Raw genomic sequence first — 22,623 nt, 5'->3', positions numbered from 1 at the left:
ACAATTGAATCAGAAACTATTATGCAGAGTGACTTGGGATATGATCTATGTAGGTACTAGAGTGGATAGGGTGTATGGGAGAGGACTTGGGCCTCACCTAGACCCTTGAGGAACTTGTTGACTCCACGTTGCTCGCTCCCTGGGAGAGAGTCCAGGTAGTCTTGTGACCTCACCTCAAACAGACCTGGACACACAACAACAACAGTAGAATAATGAGAACACATACAACTGTTAGACAATTGTGCAAAATTGTCATATAATTATGCATTTCAGACAGACTTATGGCGGTGCCCATAACCAGGTACTGCTCCCCCTCTCTCCGTACCTCTTAGACCCTGCCTGGCTATACCCCCTCTCTCCGTACATCTTAGACTCTGCCTGGCTATACCCCCTCTCTCCGTACATCTTAGACCCTGCCTGGCTATACCCCCTCTCTCCGTACCTCTTAGACCCTGCCTGGCTATACCCCCTCTCTCCGTACCTCTTAGAACCTGCCTGGCTATACCCCCTCTCTCCGTACCTCTTAGACCCTGCCTGGCTATACCCCCTCTCTCCGTACCTCTTAGACCCTGCCTGCGCTGCTCCCTCTCTGCGACAAACCCAGCGAACATCTGGGTCTCCATGAAGACCTCCAGGAACCTCTTCAGACTCTTTGAGGTGACAGCCTTGCGAAAGGCCTCGCGCTGAAAGTAGGACGGCGTGGGGGAGGGGGCTCCAGACTCATCCTCTCGATCCCCCCCGCCCATGAAGAGAGGGTAGTGGCCCACCATTTCTACGAAGAAACATACAAAGGCCTCCGACACCACAGTACTGAGGGAGCTTGAGTCTGGGGAGGGAGGGGGAGAGAGAGAGAAAGAGAGCTTTTCAACACGGAGGTCATATGCATGCATAATAAAAATATCAGTAGTCACATAGACCTTCGTCAAGGCTGTATCGGTCACAACAAGACCCTTCTGCGAGACGTGTTAATATAGTAGCACTGACTTACCGGTGGGCATCTCACTGGCCAGTTCCTTCCTCTTGTCCAGAACATGTTCCAGAGCAGCCTGCAGCTTATGAGGCAGAATGGAGTCCTCGTCATCCAGCTGGAGAGGAAAGACCGAGGTGTGAGAGGAAAGGATGACCTTGTCCCATGAGCACAGAGGTGTTGCTACATCTATAGCTGTAGACAACTGTTTAAGATATATACCGTATGTTGTTGGTCTGTTGCTATAGGTACTGTTGTTAGAGGTGTATACCTGTCTGAGGAAGCGGCTGTTGCCAAGGTCGACCACCAGGACCTAAGGAGAGAGCAAAGGGCAGGGTGATGTCATTTCCTGTCAGTTTGGCAGCCTCAGCCCTTTCTCAGAGTAGAGCCAAAGAGACCATTGTTTAATGGAGGAAAGAGTTGAGGTCAGGGGTTCACACACACACACACACACACACACACACACACACACACACACACACACACACACACACACACACACACACACACACACACAGTCAGTCAGCTGGGCTCGGGGGTCTGGTCTCACCTCCTCTATGGGCAGCTCTTTGAGGCTGGGCAGGGAGCTGGATAGCAGACCCACAATGAAGGGTGTGGGGGTACACACTATGTCCAGCATGGCAGGGGGCAGCACGGGGATGTATGTGTGTTGCCAGGTGAAAGGGTAAAGTAGAGCAACCACCGCATGGCAGCACTGAGACAGAGTACTGCAGAGAGAGGAAAGAGAGGGGAGAGAGATGACTATTGTTGATCAAACACATTGCTCATTTGTAATACTTCATATATATTGCTGTGGCAACCACCCAATAATGCGAATAAAGCAGTTGTTGAATTGAGAGAGAGAGATGGGAGATGTATATATGGAAAGAGAGAGAGAACAGGGTGTCAACTACTAAAATCTAGTCAAATGGGATTTAACACTATAAAAGTGGAGCGGGATTTAAAACTATAAAATATATACCGCGGGAGCGAATGAACTAACCCCACACTGTTAACTTAATGCCTCCAATATGTGTGTCTGTTTTCATTTAATTAATTCAAAAACAATCAGTGATTGCGTGGCCAGGTTTCCACTCGTTTCAATGCAACAGTAGAAAAATGTCACAGTGGAACGACACACAATCTATTGTGGATTCACAGGCATTTCAGGTGGGCTTTTAAAAAGCAATGAAGTAGTACACTCTACACAGAGCAATGTACTGTATATCCAAGAAAGCCTACAGTATTTAGCATGTCAAGAAAGACCAGCGTAGCAATTCAAGGTTTTATCTCAAGGCACCCATCAATAGCAGGTGATTAGTGGATGCTAGTGTGTCAATTGGTTGCACAAACGCCATTCTTACAGCTTAACTTTCTACACTAACCCTGTCTCTGGCTTCCATGACATATTTCCAGAGAGAAATTATTGTTCCCTAGACAACTGTATAACACAACAGCATTCCTTCCTTAACACACTCTGTCTCTCTGTCTCTCGTCCAGGAGCCGTCTGTCTCGTGTGTCTGTCTGTCTGTCTGCATGTCTGACCGTCCGTCTGTCTTGTGTGTCTCTGTCATATCCTTTTCACTGTCCTCTGCCTCTCACCTGATCCCACCTCACAGGTCCCAAGTCAGTAGAGGAGAAGCTAGAGAAGGTTGACTGATCCATAGCCTGGTCATAAACCCCCAAGCCCCTTGTTCCTATCCCTGTCCCAATAGCCCCCAGAAGTTTCCGTTTTTTAAAGATTTGAATGAGCTGGGTAGGTGTAAGCTATGGTATATGGTAATAGCTCCTCCTTATATAGGGGCTATTGTAAGGGTCTAGGGGAGAGGGAGCGGGGAAGGGGCTAGGGGGTTCCCACCTGAGTTTGTCAGCGGTGAAGAGGACCCTGCGCTCCAGCAGCAGAGAGGCGAAGACTCTGAGGAGTAGACGCAGCGACAGAGAGGAGAAGAGACACTCAAAGTCTACATGCTCCAGACGAGAGTCTGACGGACGACACAGCTCTATCACCTGCAAGAGACAGAAGGAAAGAGAGAGAGGAAAGGGAGGGAGAGAGGGATGAAGAGAGAGCGAGAGAGGGATGGAGAACAAGAGAGAGATCTATATAAACACCCTATACACATCTAGACAGGATTCATAAACACACACAGGGTTAAGCACCTAATACACATACATAGACAAAGTGACATACTAACTAGATAAAGAAGACCTCAAGTCAATTATGTTTTGAATACAGTAAAGTGACATGGCCAGTTGAGGTCTGTGCTCTAGCCCCCCAACCCTGCTGTGCACAGCTATTCCCCCTCACCTCAGTGCCTGAGCCAGGCAGGAAGTTCTTGACAGTGATGGTTCTTCCTGGGGCTGGGAATGGAGCCTCCATGATGCCCCTCATGAAGGGCTGCACAAGGGCTGGAGAGATGGCCCTCCTCTTCTCCACCTCATCCAGGATCTGTGGAGTCAGACACAACATATACATAATTCAATATGGAATAGAGTACATTACAAAGTAAACTAAGCATTCTCAATACATACTGTATACACTATACACTCACACCCTCCCCTACATCCACAGATGTTTGCACATGCACGTTCACACAGATGAATCAGTAGCTCATTACAGGGGAGCCTATCCCACTATTCCACTGCGGTAACCACTTCAGCTGGGGTTCATATGTGTGTCTGTGTACTGGGGCCAGGGCAGCAGCCCAAAAAGCCGCAGTGGGAAAGTGGCAACCAGGGAGAGGGAGGGTGGGGCTCTGTGGATGCATAGGGTGGTCCCTCCCTGTGGGGTCCTTTATGTTGGCTCCAGTCCCTCTCCCTGTGGGAGGCTGTGGGTGGCTATCCTGAAGGCCAGGGGAGAATCTCAATTGCATACTCCTCGCGTCCTGTCTCCTCACTTCTTTCTCAAAACCCATTGGAGGAGAAAGCCAGAGGTCCATCTCCTCCAATGGGTTTTGAGAAGGAGGCATGGAGAGAGGATGCGATGAGTATGCAATTGAGATCTTCCCAGGAGTTTGGCCTGACCATGTGACCTGACCAGGAAAAACTCTCTCTCTTTGACCTAGGTCCATAGACCTATACGCAGCAAATTTCCAGTGTTAAATCAACACTGAGGGTGTTAAATGTAACAGTGTTCCAGGGTCTATACAGGTCCACACTTTTCAGTGTTAAATGAAAACACTGCTTAGTGTAAAGCCTTATTTGCATATTTCCCAGTGCGCCTTTCGAGTGAATTGAGTTACCACCCATGACTGACTGTATTTGTTAGTGGCAGAGACATGGTTGTTGCATTCATTCATTTTCAGTAGTGTGGCCTTCACCAAGTGAGATCCTAGGCAAATATTTTATAATTAAAATATAATTATTTAAGACAATACAATACGTATTTCATAGGGCCTTATTTTGAGGGCCTACTTATACCCTAATACAGTGGCCATATGCTGGCTTGTAAAGTGTAATTCCTATTGGTATCCAGCCTGGGCGTCTTTCTGAACTCAACCTGCATTCAGAATGACTGCCATGGTTAGGAAGACTAAGATAAAAGACTACCTAAAGCATCTAAACTGGAACAAACATTTCAGTTACGGGTGCAATAAGTCCAATGTACATGCAAAAACATAGATAATTTTATATATATATAGATAGATAATTTTATATATATTTTTTAAATCTACCTGCAATAAAGCATGCTGGGAAATATAATAATGATGGACCTGGTTTTGGTTCAACTCTGTTTATTAACAACACCACTGGGGTTCTTTTAAACCAATGAATGTTAATTTAACATTTACAGAGTTAATTTAACTCTTGAATCAACACTATAAATGTTACATTGGAAAATCAACACTATGTAAAACTGGCCAATTTGCTGTGTATGCATAGTATACTGTACCTTGGAGAAGAGGTCGAAACAGCCCAGCCGACTGACGATGCAGTAAACCTCTGGCAGCCTCCGGCTTTTCCCTGTGGGCTGTGGACACACAGCAGGACACAGACAGATAGTTAGACAGGGTCAGAAATAACAGCACATCAGAAGACACGAGTACCTGGACAATACTTGGATTAAACCTGTGGAAATAAGGCTGAACTTATATCAGTGCTTTACCTGGGCTGAAATACTGTAGATGCTGGTACTCATTTTGGGTACCGGTAGTATTTCTATTTAGGTGCAGGAGCTCCACAATACTTTTGAGCTAATATTCTAAAAGAGGAACAGGAGCTCAAGCAGTAGAAAATGTCAAGAACTGATTCAGATAAATAGAGTAACACTGCCTTTCCAATCACTATCATCACTCAGGTAGGTGACAGGCCTACACATGGAAGTGGATAAGGTGGAAATTCAAAAAGTAGCCATTTTTAGTTGCCTACCAGTAAACGACGACAGTATCCAAACCGTCTGCTCCCGTCCTCACCGGTCAGGACGAAGGAGAACGTTTCACTGGAAAATAACATAATTCACGCAGGTTGGAAACTAATCATATATTGGAACAATAAACCTGCTAAGAAATGGAGTGAGTTGTGTGTTGAGAATAGAGCACTCAAACCACTGTCAGGGTTGTATTTCAAAAAACAACCTCAACCAGCCAACTTTGAAAAATGTACTCCTTGCTTTTTCTGATTTAGGTCACTGACTGTGTGTGTTGAGTCAGTTACAGCACACCTCTTTTATGGTGATCTTACTCATCAACTAAACATTGAGTTTTTTAATATCTAGAACAGTTGGCTACATAGCCAGCTCATTGACCTTGCTTTGAGGAAAAATCCAACCACCCTGTTAAAATCAAACCAAATCAAATTGTATTTGTCACATACAACAGGTGTAGATAAAACAGGTGTAGAGTCAATGTACTGAGTCAATGTGCGGGGGTACAGGTTAGTCAAGGTACTTGAGGTAATATGTACATGTAGATATGGGTAAAGTGACTATGCATAGATAATAAACAGCGAGTAGCAGCAGTGTAAAAAAAGGGGGGGGGGGGGGTTAATGCAAATAGTCTGGGTAGCCATTTGATTAGCTGTTCAGCAGTCTTATGGCTTGGGGGTAGAAGCTGTTAAGAGATCTAGACTTGGACCTAGACTTGGCGGTACTGCTTGTCATGCGGTAGCAGAGAGAACAGTCTATGACTAGGGTGGCTGGAGTTTTTGGCAATTTTTAGGGCCTTCCTCTGACACCGCCTGGTATAGAGATCCTGGTTGGCAGGAAGCTTGGCCCCAGTGATGTACTGGGCCGTACGCACTACCCTCTGTAGCGCCTTGCAGTCAGAGGCCGATCAGTTGCCATAAAAGGCGGTGATGCAACCAGTCACTATGCGCTCAATGATGCAGTTGTAGAACTTTTTGAGGACCCATTCCAAATCTTTTCAGTCTCCTGAGGAGGAATAGGTGTTGTCGTGCCCTCTTCACGACTGTCTTGGTGTGTTTGAACCATAATAGTTTGTTAGTGATGTGGACACCAAGGAACTTGAAGCTCTCAACCTGCTCCACTACAGACCCGACGATGAGAATGGGGGCATGCTCGGCCCTCCTTTTCCTTCGTCTTGATCATGTTGAGGGAGAGGTTGTTGTCCTGGCATCACACTGCCAGGTCTCTGACCTCTTCCCTATAGAATGTCTCATCGTTGTTGGTGATCAGGCCTACCATCGTTGTGTCGTCGGCAAACTTTAATGATGGTGTTGGAGTTGTGCTTGACCACACAGTCATGGGTGAACAGGGAGTACAGGAGGGGACTAAGCACGCACCCCTGAGGGGCCCCTGTGTTGAGGATCAGCATGGCAGATATGTTGTTGCCTACCCTTACCACCTGGGGTGACCAGTCAGGAAGTCCAGGATCCAGTTGCAGTGGGAGGTGTTTAGTCCCAGGGTCCTGAGCTTAGTGAGGAGCTTTGAGGGCACTATGGTGTTGACCGCTGAGCTGTAGTCAATGAACAGTATTCTCACGTAGGTGGGAAAGGGAAGTGTGGAGTGGAATATAGATTACATCATCTGACAATCAGTTGGGGTGGTATGCGAATTGGGGTGGGTCTAAGGTTTCTGGGATGACGGTGTTGATGTGAGCCATGACAAGCCTTTCAAAGCTCTTCATGGCTACAGATGTGAGTGCTACGGGTTGGTATTCATTTAGGCAGGTTACGTTGGTGTTCTTGGGCACAGGGACTATGGTGGTCTCATGAAACATGTTGGTATTACACACTCGGTCAGGGACAAGTTGAAAATGTCAGTGAAGACACTTGCCAGTTGATCAGCGCATGCTCTGAGTACACATCCTGGTAATCCATCTGGCCCTGCAGCCTTGTGAATGTTGACCTGTTTAAAGGTCTTACTCAGATCGGCTACGGTGAGCGTGATCCCACAGTCATACAGAAGAGCTGGTGCCCTCATGCATGCTTCAGTGTTGCTTGCCTCGAAGAGAGCATAGAAGTAATTTAGCTCGTCTGGTAGGCTCGTGTCACAGGGCAGCTCGCGGCTGGGCTTATCTTAGTAGTCCGTAATAGTATGCAGGCCCTGCCACATCCAACGAGCGTCTGAGCCGGTGTAGTAGGATTCAAAGCAGGAATCAGGAGGATAGAATTATGGTCAGATTTGCCAAACAGAGGGGGAGGGAGAGCTTTGTATGCATCTATGTGTGGTCTACAGCTTATCATGATTTACTCTACCTCAGGCGAGCAAAACCTTGAGACTTCCTTAATATTAGATTTCGCGCCCCAGCTGTTATTGAAAAATAGACACAGACCGCAACCCCTTGTCTTACCAAAGGCAGTTCTGTCTTGCCGATGCATGGAAAACCCAGCCAACTGTATATTATGTATGTCGTTGTTCAGCCACAACTCGGTGAAACATAAGATATTAAAGTATTTAATGTCCTGTTGGTAGGATAGTCTTGAACGGAGCTCATCCAGTTTATTCTCCAATGATTGCACGTTGGCCAATAGGACGAATGGTAGAGGCGGGTTACCCACTCGCAGACGAATTCTCACAAGGCACCCGGACCTGCGTCCCCTGTATCGGCTTCTCTTCTTCAAGCGAATGACGGGGATTTGGGCCTGGCCTGGTACAAGCGTTAAATCTTTTGCGTCCGACTCAGTTCGAGGTGAGTAATTGCTGTTCTGATATCCAGAAGCTCTTTTCGGTCATAAGAGACTGTGGCAGAAACATTATGTACAAAATAAGTTACAAACAAAGCAAAAAACAACACACAAAATAGCACAATTGGTTAGGAGCCCATAAAATGGCAGCCATCTCCTCCGGCGCCATTCTGCCAATCGTTGCTTGATGTCGTTAAAACCAATAAGACCCTACTTTGTTCTTCAGTCCTACTCTCAGGGCAGACTTACTCTGCAAGCACCCACACAAAGACAACTCCAAAGACAGCACCAGTCTGCCTGACAGGTGTGCGTTGACCAACGCTGGCTCTCTGACAGGCAGTGTGTCAGCCAGCTCAATGTCTTTACCCTGCAGGTGTGTGTTTGAGGGGGCTCTGTCTGTATCTAAAATGGCACCCTATTCCCTATATAGTGCACTACTTTGACCAGAGCCCTATGGTCAAAATATTTGTCGGGGAATGGACTTTACAAGGTGTCGAAGCATTCCACAGGGATGCTGGCCCATGTTGACTCCAATGCTTCCCACAGTTGTGTCAAGTTGGCTGGATGTCCTTTGGGTGGTGAACAATTCTTAGTACACACAGGAAACTGTTGAGCGTGAAAAAACCAGCAGCGTTGCAGTTCTTGACCCACTCAAACCAATGCGCCTGGCACCTACTACCATACCCTGTTCAAAGGCAGATCTTAAATCTTTTGTCTTGCTCATTCACACTCTGAATGCCACACACACTTAATCCATATCTCAGTTGTCTCAAGGCTTAAAAATCCTTCCTTAAACTGTCTACTCCCCTTCATCTATACACTGATTGAAATAGGTTTAACAGGTGACATCAATAAGGGATCATAGCGTTCACCTGGATTCACCTGGTCAGTCTATGTCATGGAAAGAGCAGGTGTACTTCATGTTTTGAACACTCAGTGTACAGGGAATAGGATGCCATTTGGGATGCAGTCTGTCTGCTTGTGCTAACATTCCAATGGCCCCTGTAGGACCCGTACCCTTCAAGTATATACTAGAGGGATTTTATTATCTGTCTCCCCTCAAAAACACAATGTCACTTCTGGGAACAAAGCAGTGCTTGAGAGATTGACCTGGGTCTAGGTGCTACTGGGTAATGCAGAAGTGACTGGTGCTTTCCTAATACGAGGAGTAAGGGACTAATACACACTATTAGCAGCTCACTAGCCTACCATTCAGAATTAGTCAAGACCTTATTTATGGGCTGAGTTCGTGTGTGTTTGTGTCTGACCTGGGGAAGTTGTCAACGGGGGCCCAGTCCCTAGCGTCAGGGAAACAGAACTGGGGGATGACCTTCAGTTGGTCCTCTGTTTCCCGCATGAACTTGAAGCTCCTCTCCAGCTGACACAGGGAGAATAACAGGTCAGCTGCAATACCACATCTGATATTATCTCACACACAAGCTCTAGACAGAGAGCACACACAATCTAACACAACTACAGAGATGCATGTGCAAAACCCACAAAGACACATTCTGGTCTGGTAGGTCACATACAAAAACACCTGACACTTACTTGTTTTATAAATCATTTTTTCACTGATTATATGAACAATACATATCCAGTTGGTTGAGGACTAAGTGTCAGCTCTGTCTACCTTGAGGGGGAACTGCTGAGTGACTTCTGGTAGGTAAGGAGCTCCAGCCTTGGACTTATGGAGGGCCACCACTATGAAGTACTCAAACAGCTTCCTGTCCTGTAGGTCCATCAGGTCCCTCTCCAGGGTCCGGTACCGCCCCGTCTGCCTCAACATGGACTGCACTGACGACAGACGCTGGCTGTGAGCTGGAACAAAAACATACACTTTAACCAAAGGAAGGACATCCTTCCAACTCACAGAATTGGGGAACCGAATGACATTTATGTTCTGGAGAAGGTATGGAAGATTGGTGAAGAATCCAGCTACGAACTGGTCCGCTTGGTACAATTTTGTGATACTCAGAAGAGACAATATAGCGATATTACCATAAAACTGTTTATATAATAGCCTCAGCTATGGGACTTGCATCCAAATGGTTGTATAGAATGTATTAATAAGGATAAAGCTATTTGTGATACATTGAGATGCTGTGTACTGATGTTAAGGTGATAGAATGTATTTATGTTCAAAGATTAAATCAGTCATCGGCACGCCCCCAGGGACACAGACAGGACAAGGCGTCATGTGACAAGCCTGTTCTACGTTCACATATAAAACCCCACCTAGAAGTTATTTCTTTAGACCAGGCCTCCACTCCATTGCGAGTTGGCCAATAGGTTTGACCATCCAATTCCTATACTGAAAGTGAACTATACCACGTGGTTAACTTTTAGACTATCGATACCGACAGAATAAGAACAAGTCTTTGATATTAATTATTAGTCTGCAGCTAAGTAAATTATATCATTGAACGCGAAGACCAACGAAACATCCATTCTATAACGACATTAATGAATGTCGCTTTGAAAGATCCATTCTAACCGAGAGTGAGAGAGAGAGAGAGAGAGAGAGAGAGAGAGAGAGAGAGAGAGAGAGAGAGAGAGAGAGAGAGAACGACTCTCCAACAAGGATCCTGACGACACACTGAGCGTAAATATATATTGATTGCAATTGTTCCCAAATGAGTGAGCGTTCATGTGCAAAGGCTTAGCATATCAATTGTTAATATTAATGAACTCTGTGTGCCTCCTCAGCTGACCATTTATGACCCTTTGTTTAACAAGACACCAGCCATGCCTGTTTAGCCCACTAGGGCACATTACTCTACCAATTCTTTGTGATGATAATTACTGTTTGTATGCTTTCTGTGAATTACTTAGTTTAGTAAATAAATGATTTTAAGACAATTGATGTATGGATGACTTTAGTAAAGGCTGGATTCGTGCAGATACAACAATTTACGACGTTTGGAATGAGACTGGACGCGAGGTAAAATACACCATTTAAACCAGAAGATAATCGGCCTATACTATAATATTATAATATAGGAAAGTTATATTAGGAAAATTATAACTTTGTAATCTGAATATTTTCCTTGGTGCCCCGATCTCCTAGTTAATTATAGTTAAACGATTAATCAGTTTAATCGCGTGATAATAATTACAGAGAGTTATTTTGATAAACATATCTTCAGTTTAATGGTGACCCAAAGACACGACACTCCTAACCTTAACCCTAAACCTGACCCCTAAGCCTAAAATAGTAACTTTCTTTGTGGGGACTGGCAAAATGTCCCCACTTGTCCAAATGTTCCTTGTTTTAATATCCTTGTGAGGACTTCTGTTCCCCACAAGGATAGTAAAACCAAAAACACACACACACACAGATATTTGAGATCTCCTCACCTTTCAATTTCTCCTCTGTGTCACTCTCCGACTCACTGTTCTCATCTGTCACTGCATCAAAGAGAAAAAATAGTGAGAATACAAACACACGGTAAACAATGTGAACGAGAACATTTGAGGCATTCCAGAAAGTTTCCACACACAGCATAGTACTCATACACAATACACTCATTCCACATTGTGTTTGATAAAGCAACACAACAATGAAGAATGGGTCAAACACAACTGATCCCAAAATGTACATGTGCCTGTAAAGACAAGTGGACACATACAGTATGGCGGAGTGTTGTTCCTTTTATGGAGATATGAGGCATGGCTGTCCAAACTGTGTAGTGATGGCTGCAGTGAAATGAGTGCCTAGGGGGTAGGATTATGGGTGGGAGGAGGGGGGGGGGGTATAGCTCTTGTTAACTTGAAATCCCCCTTGATGTTCCTGGAAGGTCTCCCCCAGCCTCACCTCTCCCTGAGTTGGACTCAGTAGACTGAGACACCCTCTTCATGCGTTTCTTCCCTCTCCTTGCTTCAAAGATGCTGTTGATTTTCAGCACCATCTGTATTGAGGAGAAGCAGCACAACAACAGTCAGCAATCTTAGCTTCTCAGAACCACCCACTCACTACATAATTAACCTGGGACTGGGTGCCAGGCTAGTTCTGCTTTATTAGCCAGCTCGTTTGTCATTACCATGCCAAAAAAGGCAATTACGGAGGTATTGTTGGCAGAGGCATTAGCAGACTGGCAGCCAGACTGGCAGGAACCACATAATGCTATTCAGAGCTTTTGGGAGACATTTTCTCTAGAGGAAATATATTATCAAAAGAAATCTTCTTAACTGTCTGTCTCCTGTCTAACCACATCATTTTAACTGTCTCTGTACTTTTGCACTAGATTGGGACATATGAGAGTAGTAGACTGCCTGGATATCAGTGGGAATGGGGGGAAGTTTCAGTAGCCTAGTTTCCCCCTCCTTTACCCTGGGGATCTTCCTGCGCCTGCGGTTGTAGGGGTCTCCTGAGAGGTTTGGGGTGTCATCAGGGCTACTGGGGGTGGAGGGGGGGCTGATGCGGGAGGGTGAGGAAATGCCGGTGTCCCGGTTGGCCTTGCGCGGGTCCAGGAGCTTGAAGCTGCGACGTTCTGAGTTCTGCCTGAAGAAAACTGGCTTTGAGGAGAGCTGGTGGGAGATAAAGGAGGAAGAGCAGGAGGAGGAGACATGTATCAATATGTATGTTTGTTCACTTCTCCTGAAATTGTATAGTGGGCCTTTATTGCCTTTGAAGATTAGTTCACAATCTAATCACTATAAGAGGTTTATCACTATGCTGTAACCCCATTCACTATTCGCAGAATGCACATTACTAGCAAGGAGAATTCATTCTAGTGTAACGTCTTACGTACCTTGGTTGGTGTGTCGGGGACTGGGCATGACGGGGAGGAGATGGGTAAAGACCACTTGTTTCCAAGGCAACTTCTCTCCAACTCTATATCTTCGTAAGGGTTCTCCTTTGACGGAGGGTCTACAGAGGAATCAGAACAGAAAACATCCCATTAACACACAGCAACTGTCACCTCCATTCTTCACTCAGCGACACACTGTGATCCTACACGGTTCTAATGTCCAACGTTATTCATTTGATGGTAATCTTCTCAGATGAGTGCTCTAATTCATTGATGGTATGTTTTGGTTGTTTGCTCCAGATGTGCGTATGTACAGACCTGCCAGCAGCAGTGCTTGCTTGCAACCAAGCTAATATTTCACCAGGATAAACTGCATCAGTATCCGACTGATGCTACCAGTAACTCTAACCATGGCTGTGTGTGCAGATAAGATTGAGGCAGGGACAGAGAGGCCCATTTTCCAGAGCCGGGGCTCATCTCTTCTCTCCCTGTCTCTCTCCCTGTCTCTCTCCCTGTCTCTCTCTCCTGTCAATTCATCCACCAGATGGACCGGTTGGAGGGGGACATCAGACAGGGACCGCGACAGCCAGTTCCGCTCCTCTCCCTTCCCTTCCTCTCCCCTCCTCTCCTCTCCTCCTCCTCCCCTCCTCTCCTCTCAGAAAATCAAGGAATCAGCTATATCAATGACTGTTTCAAGTGACTAATATCACTGACTGACTATACTACTCGAAGTCTGTGCTACTGAGATTTAACTTAGTGACAGTTGTTGCTCTCTTTATCTGAAACAGCAGACTGGAGTTGTGTAGAGTTGTTAGGAGTATGTATGGTGTAGACTATAGACAGCCCTATGAGAAAACACTCAGACCTAGACCAGTTATTGAAATGCACTGTCCCGCCTTTGTCTCTCTCTCTCTGTAGCTCCAGCTCTAGCTCTTTCTCCCATTGGCACTTATGAGTTACTTTACCCATGGGGGGCTGGGGGTTCGGTGGACCATGTCTGAGAATTCACTCTAAGTACTTCACTGTGACACTGTAAGAAACGACAGACTAAGTATAGGCATCATCTAAATGCAATTAAAAACACCATTTGATTGTTATGGTTAACCTCTACAGCACTGACCTGAATATACCCTACATGTAACAAGCAATCCTCATAACACAACAGTGTGAGTGATGAAAACCATAGAAATATGGATCATGTTGCTAAAAATTCCCCGGGGGACTAAGTCACGCAAATATGCCCCCCACAGCAGCCTCAGAGACAATCACACCGCAGACCAGCTCACCTAAGACCTCACAAAACATGGAAAAGGCAGAAGGTGGGGTTAGTATAACAGAGAAAACAATAATGCAGGAACGTAGTTAAGCGCACCACCTGCCATTACTAATAACAATTCTGAAGCAGCGTGCCTCTTCTAAATGAAAAAGCTACAGAAACACAAAAAGAACATGCACAAAAGAAAACATAACCTTAGTTACACCTGGGTCATGTTCAGTAGGTAGAAAACATTTTGATACAGAGTGAAATGGGGAGGTGCTGCCTAAACATGTCCAATAAAAACACAGCTTTTTTGTTTTTCACTGCAAAGTGTTTTGCTACGGTGTACCCTACTGAACATGACCTCGAACTCTGTGGCAGTGAGTTTTCTCTGAACTCTTTGAGCAGAGGGGCCCATGGCCCAAGTCAACCCTTACAGAGGGCTTCTACTGTTCTACAGTGTTAGGAACATATAGGAATACCAGCACATGTGGTCCATGCAGGAAACCCACAACTATGGTGTTGCAAACCAACCAACAACTTCAACCAACTGAGCCATCAAGCCCATGTTATACAAACATATATTTAAGACCAGAGTGTGTTACCTAGGATATCCTCATAGACGTTCTCCTCTGATAAAGTGCGTGTGAGGCCAAGTCGGGACTGAGCGTACCAGTCCACCCTGCTGCTCTCTGACGACAACTGCAGCAGATCCTCAAACTCATAGGACTTCCTGTAGGAGACACACACACACACACACACACACACACACACACACACACACACACACACACACACACACACACACACACACACACACACACACACACACACACACACACACACACACACACACACACACACACACACACACACACACACACACAGATCAACCAGGTGGGAGATATATAATTGCGGAAGCGTGAGTCATTATCTCTTGTCCTCTGTAACTCAGTTGGTAGAGCATGCTGCTTGTAATGCCAGGGTAGTGGGTTTGATTCCCGGGACCACCCATATGTGCTCTACCAGTATGCATGCATGACTGTAAGTCGCTCTGGATAAAAGCATCTGCTAAATGGCTTATATTATTATTATTCATAATATTTTACTATAAGGGTCACAAATAATGCAGGTTGGCGTTTATTGTCATGAGTGTTGTCCTGGAGGCAGAACTGAGCAATTTCCCCTTGGATAGGCCAGTTGCAAAGTAGCAGTGTTAAGGTTAGGTTTAAAATCAGATTTTATGATTTTGTGGCTGTGCCAACTAGTGACCACACTGCAGAGCTGCCTTCGGAACAAGATTCATGAAAAAAAGGCTAACCTGCACAAATAATCTGGCTCTGGCTCAACTGTATTGGCTCGTGGTGAAAACGCAAGATGAACTGTTTGCATATTTTCTCTCTACTTCTGGGACCTGGGTAAGAGCTAAGAAAGACACCTATTTCTGTCTCGAATAAATACCCATCTATGTAGATGGAAAAGGTGTGTGCGAGCGCAAGCGTGTTTGTGTGTGTGTGTGTAGTGTGTGCCTGCATGCATGCGTGTGTTGTGTGTAAGAGACAGATAGACAGACAGACAGACAGACAGACAGACAGACAGACAGACAGACAGACAGACAGACAGACAGACAGACAGACAGACAGACAGACAGACAGACAGACAGACAGACAGACAGACAGACAGACAGACAGACAGACAGACAGACTCTTCTCTTGGACAGCTCTGAATGCCCGTCTCTGTGTGTTCTCCAGAGCTGCCTAACAGTCTGGCCCAGTGGGGAAACAGACAGCATCTCTTCCAATAGCCCAGCTATTGTACTGTAAAACTCCTAGAGAAAGACTAAGGCTGCACCCAACATGACACCCTATTCCCTGTATAGTGCACTACCTTTGACCAGAGTCCAAAATAGGCTCTGGTCAAAAGTAATGCACTATTTAGGGAATAGGGTGCCATTTTGGGAACACTATGACTGAGGTTGACTTCACAAAGTTTTTGGAAAATACAGACCTCAGCAGTGTGAAGCCTCCACATATGGTTTGGAATGTTACACAGCCAGACTTGGGCTAACAATAATGCAGTCTACTGAAGAAATCAATTGAAACATTTGAATCCACATTTGTACTTTCGTTGGATACTTGAAAACATGTATTGTGTCTTTAGAAGCCTTTTGTTTTTGCAGGTTGAGTTTATTGGGATGAATGATTTCCACTAGATAGGCCATCTATAAAGTCAGAATTGGCAATGTATTATCAAAATTCCTGAAAACCAAAATGTGCTTTTTGTCTTTAATTTTACATATAGGGTTAGGACTAAGGTTAGCATTGTGGTTAAGGTTAGGGTTTAGGTTAGGGTTAGGTTTCAAATCAGATTTTATGACTTTGTGGCTGTGCCAGCTAGTGACTACCTTTCAGAGCTGCCTCCAATACATGAGTCATCCAAATAAATGCCAACATGCGCCTTTTGGGTCTCTTCTAGGACAGTTTACGAACACACATTACACACGGACACTTCATGGCTAGCTGCTCATAGGTGAAAATGGAAGGTGCTCTAATGCAATGTTATGATAGAGCCATAGAACTACTCAAACATAAGCCATTGATATTCCAAGGGCCACTTGACCACAGACACACAATGTTATATGTTATTGTTTCCTGCCAGGAGACTCTTGGCATGGTTCATTGGTCCATGTGTACATTCCACAGCTCCAACCAATGACCTCATCATCTAGAATGCTGTGATGAGTAGAATGAGGATGACATCATCACCCCCTCCTCTGATTCATTGCAGATGTGCAGAATGAGAAGCTAAACTGGATGACAGGATAAAGTATGTGGGGTTGGGGAAAAACATGTACGGGCAAAGATGTCACTAAGAACTTTGTCAGAGTTTACTTAAAATGCTGCACGGATAGAAAATACTGTACCACCAACCTTTTGATGTGTAGCAATGAATTAATCTGAATCTGAGGGGGCTGTATTCCCTCCCATTTCCGTCTCATTTCATCTCTGTCTGGTCTCTTACCTATTGCTGCTGTCTCTGGTTCTGTCTGCCCAGGGTCTCCTGCAGACTCCTGGAGGGGGGCAGGTGGGTAGGGGAGGCGGGGGGATGGAGGGCAGAGGGGGCAGGTTACGTCTCCCCTTGCCAAGGCCCAGGCCTGAGGCGGGGGTGCTGGGTGGGGTGTGGTGCTGGAAGGTGCGCTGGGGTTTGGGTAAGGGGTTGATGGAGGGACTGGCAGCGCCAGGCTCAGTGTACACGTTCTCAGGGTCACCTGACCTCCGCCGGCGCGTTGACCCCGCAACTTCCAGCGTCCCAAATATGGGCTCGTTCCCCTTCCTCTCCGCCTCCTCCTGCTCCTCCTGGGAAGGGGGGCAGAAATAGTTCCCAGGCAACACCAAGGAGGGCTTGGTGGAACCCTCTTTCATTGCCTGCTCCAGTTTCTTAATGTGAGTCAAAACAGACTTCTTGTCCTTGGCTGTCTCAGTGGATTTACTACTGCCTCTGAGGGGTCCTCTATCCAGTATCACCTCTCTGTCCCTGGTAGTGGGGCCCTCAGGAGACTTAGGCCGTAAATCCCCCAGCTTTCCTGAGTTCTCCTTCCCAGAGTCCTGCCCATCCCAGCTGGCCAACCACTTACTGTCGGACCTGTGGACCTCTGAGGTATTGGTGGTCTCCTTTTTTCGCACAGTCTCTGGTTCCTTCTGTGCTGTGTTCAGCGGGCATGGACCACTTCCAACTACAGGGGAGGTAGAGGAGGTAGGGGCGGTCTCCTTCTTTCCCTCCCATTGGGAGATCTTGTCCCGGATGCTGGCGCTGGTCTTCAGACCCGCCGGGGTCTTGTTGAGCTTGCTACAGCCGCCCAGTCCATTCTCCATGGTGGTGCGGGGGTCTGAGGTGGTTCTTTTGTGAGCGAGCATTGTGTCAATGGTGCCTGGCCCGTCCAGAGAGGAAACAAGGGGAGAGAGGGGCCGCTTGGAGGTGTCCCTGTCCCCGCACACCACGTCTGGCCGCTGGGGGACCACAGACTGAGCCTCAACCTTCAAGCCGCAGCACTGAAGCCTGCACACACACACACACACACACACACACACACACACAAACACACACACACACACACACACACACACACACACACACACACACACACACACACACACACAGAGAGAGAGATTAGAGAAAGCAGTGCCAAACCCTTCCTGGAGAAAATAACAGTGAGCACCACACTATTTATCATATGAGTGGACATATAATTACTGAGCACGGTTAAATGCACACAAGAATACAATTGTGGATTGTCAGATTAATATAATAGTTTGTTTAAAACATTTACATGCTTTGCAAGAACGATTTCCCTAATAATCCTGTTTACATGGACACATCTGAAATCATACATTTTGATAAATGTAGAAAATCACCAATCAAAATAAACATTCTACCACAATGACCATGACATTTTTTCTTAGCCTATTTGATTCTGAGGTCGGACATATAAAGTTTGTATGTGAAAACTATGATGCAAAGTTTCAGTTTTTCCGAACTGACTTCACTCGCAAATAAGAGGCTACCGGCTGCTGGTACATCCACAGATCAAGTACTCCGCTGGAACACGATTATGCTGTTTACGTGTCCTAATAATTCAAAAGATTGCTCAGAAAACCAGGTGTTTTAACCGGCGTATGCTCACTTTGATTTTGACCTTATGCCAATTAAGATAAGCAGAGTAAGGTGTTTACAGGACTATTTCCATATTCGGCCTACTGCCCTAATCAGTTTAATATTGAGTTATTAGTGTGCATGACAGCTTTCAGAAGGACATATATTTGAGTACACAAAGTACTGTAGTTATTGACAGCTCCTAATTCTGGATATCCACATAATATCTCTGTCATAACTGTCTCGCCACGTAAGATACAAAACAACTTGATTTTATGGAGTAAATGAGTAGGAATTCTCGTAAAACTACAACCCCCAGTAGAACTCAATTTGTGTCATTTCTGCATGATGACTGGGTGCTGACAGTTTGAACTCAAGGTTTTAGGTCAAAGTTTACAAGCAGCACAGCCATTTCTGGGAGGATGAAAGTGTACACAGCAAATGGAGAGGCTGGGGTAGAGGCATGCATCTTGTCTAAACTAAAGCTAAACCACTAACTGACTCCATCTTGGATCAAAGCCAGTTCAAATGATTTGGCTTTAAAACAGACGGAGGAAACATGGCCTCTGACTGCAATTTCTGATGATATTGCATTATTGTATATATGAAAATGAAAAGTCCTGCAATTTTGAGGGAAACTTAAAGGAAACGGACTGTTCAATCGAGTACAGGCTTAACTGAATGAACAACAAAGATGGAAGGCAATATGGAATTTTTGGGGAAAGGAGTTCCAATGACGGAGCTTAAGGTAGCTGGTGGTGGATAGTTGTCAATAACTGTTGATGAAAAACGGCAAATGAGAGAATAAGGGTAAGTTGACATATGAACACAGTACATCCCAAGATTTACGCCCATTGGTTGAGAGAGAGGAAGGTGATAATTCCAAGAGTGAGCCCAGGGTTGAACAACAAGCGTGAGGAATGTGCATTTTTGTGCCGTGCTTATAGGCTATAAGGTAAATAGGTGAATGACATTCCACACATGGCTAATAGGAAAGAGGAGAAGAAACAGGAAGCTATGCTGATGATGATGATTTGTTTGTATTACTGGATGAAGTTAGACAAGCATTCAGACCAGCCTTCGTGAAAAAACATAACTATATTACAATTTCCCTTCAACTCCCTTACATTTGAATGATAAAGGGTGTTGAAATATTACAAAATTACGATTATGGACAACAAGGAAAGGTGACTGATTTTGGGGGGGACAGATTCTCATAGTTTTATTAGTAGTTTGCTTTCTCTGCCTTCAGTTGAGGCTATAGTTTTTATGAAGCATGGAGCAGCAGAGGGGGGAAACTAAGTCAATCTGCAAAGCCAAGAAAAAGAGAAAGAGAGTGCGAGTAGAGGGGAGGAGAGGAGGGTTGAAGAGCAACAGACGGAGGGAGGGAGGGAGGGGGGATCAATAGTGTTCTCTTCTTCTTGGCAGGGGAATGGCCAGTTTCATAAAGAGAGCCTGGCTAAGAGCAGGGAACTATGGGAAGACTTCCTCTCACCCACAGACAAGGAGGGGTGGGGAGGGGAACGGTGGAGGCAGAAGGTGGGTGCGGAGCAACAGAGAATGAGGAGACAGAGGAGGAGACAAGGGGAACAGGTTCAACTGGGTGAAGAGGAGTTGCATGAGGGGGAAAAATTGATCTCTGTTGATTGGACTTTTCAAATATTTTGGTATTTCTTTAAGCTGTGCCATCTATGGCTAAGGGCTTCACTAGCACTAGTGACAGCAGGGTGCCCAGTAACAGTATCCAGCTGCCAGATGGAAACCTTTGCCCTGCTGCCCTTCCATTGTTGGAACACCACATGGGACAGTCTGCCTGGCACTGTTGGCCTCAGACGGTTTCTAAGGGGTTCCATGGAGTGGATTGTAAAATGTATACAGGCAGTAGCAATGCAATACATACCCGTTGACTGATTGGTAGATACAGTTGTCAGTGTTGGTACAGAGCAGCAGGGCCCTCCCACCAGTCATTGTGCTAGCAGCTGGCATCCTGGAATGACAGAGAGAGAGAGACACAGACAGACCGACACAGTCCAGTTAGCAGAGTTGGACTGCTAGTTAAGGATCATATCACCTCCACCTTATCTGACACCCTAGACCCACTACAATTTGCATACCGCCCTAACTGATCCATGGAGGACGCAATCACCATTGCACTGAACACTGCCTTATCCCATCTGGACAATAGAAATACCAATGTAAGAATGCTGTTCATCGACTATAGCTCAGCCTTCAACACCATAGTGTCCTCTAAGATCATCACTAAGCTCAGGACCCTAGGTCTGAACCCCGCCCTGTGCATCTGGGTCCTGGACTTCCTGATGGGCCAACCCCAGGTGGTGAAGGTAGGCAACAACACCTCTGCCATGCTGATCTTCAACACCCAGCACCCTCCTATACTCCCTGTTCACCCATGCGTGGCCACGCAAGTCTCCAACTCAATCATCAACTTTGCTGTCGACACAACAGTGGTAGGCCTGATTGCCAACAATGTTCTAGGAAAATAACCTCTCCTTCACTGTCAACAAAATGAAGGAGCTGATTGTTGACTACAGGAGACAGCAGAAAGAGGACGCCCCCTTCCAAATCAACGGGGCCGCAGTGGAGAGGGTGAAAAGCTTCAAGTTCCTTGGCGTGTACGACAGTGTGGTGAAGAAGGCACAATAGCGGCTTGGTCCCTAAGACCTCACAAACCTCTACAGATGCACCATTGAAAGCATCCTGTCGGGCTGTATCACCGCTTGGTACGGCAATTGTGCCATCCGCAACCGCAGGTCTCTCTAGAGTGTGGTGCAGTCAGCCCAAGGCATCACCGGGGGCACACTGCCTGCCCTCCAGGACATCATCAGCACCCAGTGTCACAGGAAGGCAAAAAAGATCATCAAGGACCTCAGCCACCCGAGCCAGGGCCTGGTCACCCGTCTACCATCTAGAAGGTGGAGACAGTACAGGTGCATCAAAGCTGGGAACAAGAGACTGAGAAACAGCTTCTATATCCAGGCCATCAGACCGTTAAACAGTCACCACTAGCCGGCCTCCGGCCAGTACCCTGTCCTGATCCTTAGACACTGGTCTAGCCGGCTACCACCCGGTACTCTCGGAAAGTATTCAGACCCCTTGACTTTTTCCACATTTTGTTACGTTACAGCCTTATTCTAAAATTGATGAAACATTTTGTTTTAAATATCAATCTAAACACAATACCCCATAATGACAAAGTGAAAATAGGATTTTTGCTCATTTATTAAAAATAAAAACATAAATATTTTATTATTCAGACCCTTTGCTATGAGACTCGAAATTGAGCTCAGGTACACCCTGTTTCCATTGATCATCCTTGAGATGTTTCTATAACTTGATTGGAGTGCACCTGTGGTAAATTCTTTTGACTGGACATGATTTGGAAAGGCACACAACTGTCTATAGTTGACAGCACCTGTCAGAGCAAAAACCAAGCCGTGAGGTCAAAGGAATTGTCCGTAGAGCTCCGAGACAGGATTGCGTCGAGGCACAGATCTGGGGAATGGTACCAAGCCATTTCTGCAGCATTGAAGGTCCCCAAGAACATAGTGACCTCCATCATTCTTAAACGGAGGGATTTTGTAACCACCAAGACTCTTCCTAGAGTTGGCCGCCCGGCCAAACTGAGCAATCGTGGTAGATGGGCCTTGGTTAGGGAGGTGACCAAGAACCCAATGGTCACCCTGACAGAGCTCCAGAGTTCCTCTGTGGAGATGGGAGAACCTTCCAGAAGAACAACCATCTCTACAGCAGTCAACCAATCATGCCTTTATGGTATAGTGGCCAGACGGAAGCCACTCCTCAGTAAAAGGCACATGACAGCCCACTTGGAGTTTGCCAAAAGACACCTAAAAGACTCTCAGACCATGAGAAACAAGAAGCATGGTGGTGGCAGC

General features: G+C 45.9%; 1 protein-coding gene across 1 annotated transcript in view; it reads right to left on the bottom strand.

Moving 5' to 3' along the window:
- si:dkey-82f1.1 (DENN domain-containing protein 2A) overlaps positions 1-22,623 on the bottom strand; it is a 51,192-nt gene that overhangs the window by 1,554 nt on the left and 27,015 nt on the right. The window contains exons 2-19 of the mRNA XM_014169829.3: positions 20,610-20,696; positions 17,081-18,115; positions 14,665-14,792; positions 12,802-12,920; positions 12,380-12,577; positions 11,865-11,958; positions 11,408-11,458; positions 9,681-9,868; positions 9,316-9,425; positions 5,333-5,402; positions 4,857-4,934; positions 3,273-3,413; positions 2,826-2,974; positions 1,518-1,695; positions 1,239-1,280; positions 989-1,085; positions 560-826; positions 98-184 (exon numbers count right to left, since the gene is read on the bottom strand). Coding sequence (XP_014025304.1) covers positions 98-184; positions 560-826; positions 989-1,085; positions 1,239-1,280; positions 1,518-1,695; positions 2,826-2,974; positions 3,273-3,413; positions 4,857-4,934; positions 5,333-5,402; positions 9,316-9,425; positions 9,681-9,868; positions 11,408-11,458; positions 11,865-11,958; positions 12,380-12,577; positions 12,802-12,920; positions 14,665-14,792; positions 17,081-18,115; positions 20,610-20,695 — 3,118 coding nt within the window. The 5' untranslated portion in view covers position 20,696. The remainder of the gene's footprint in view (positions 1-97; positions 185-559; positions 827-988; positions 1,086-1,238; positions 1,281-1,517; positions 1,696-2,825; positions 2,975-3,272; positions 3,414-4,856; positions 4,935-5,332; positions 5,403-9,315; positions 9,426-9,680; positions 9,869-11,407; positions 11,459-11,864; positions 11,959-12,379; positions 12,578-12,801; positions 12,921-14,664; positions 14,793-17,080; positions 18,116-20,609; positions 20,697-22,623) is intronic.

Source organism: Salmo salar, chromosome 23, assembly GCF_965601325.2.
Source record: "Salmo salar chromosome 23, fSalSal1, whole genome shotgun sequence".
In the NCBI taxonomy this organism is placed as follows: Eukaryota; Metazoa; Chordata; class Actinopteri; order Salmoniformes; family Salmonidae; genus Salmo; species Salmo salar.
Note: the sequence above shows the minus strand (reverse complement) of the source record. Positions and strands in the feature narration are given on the sequence as shown.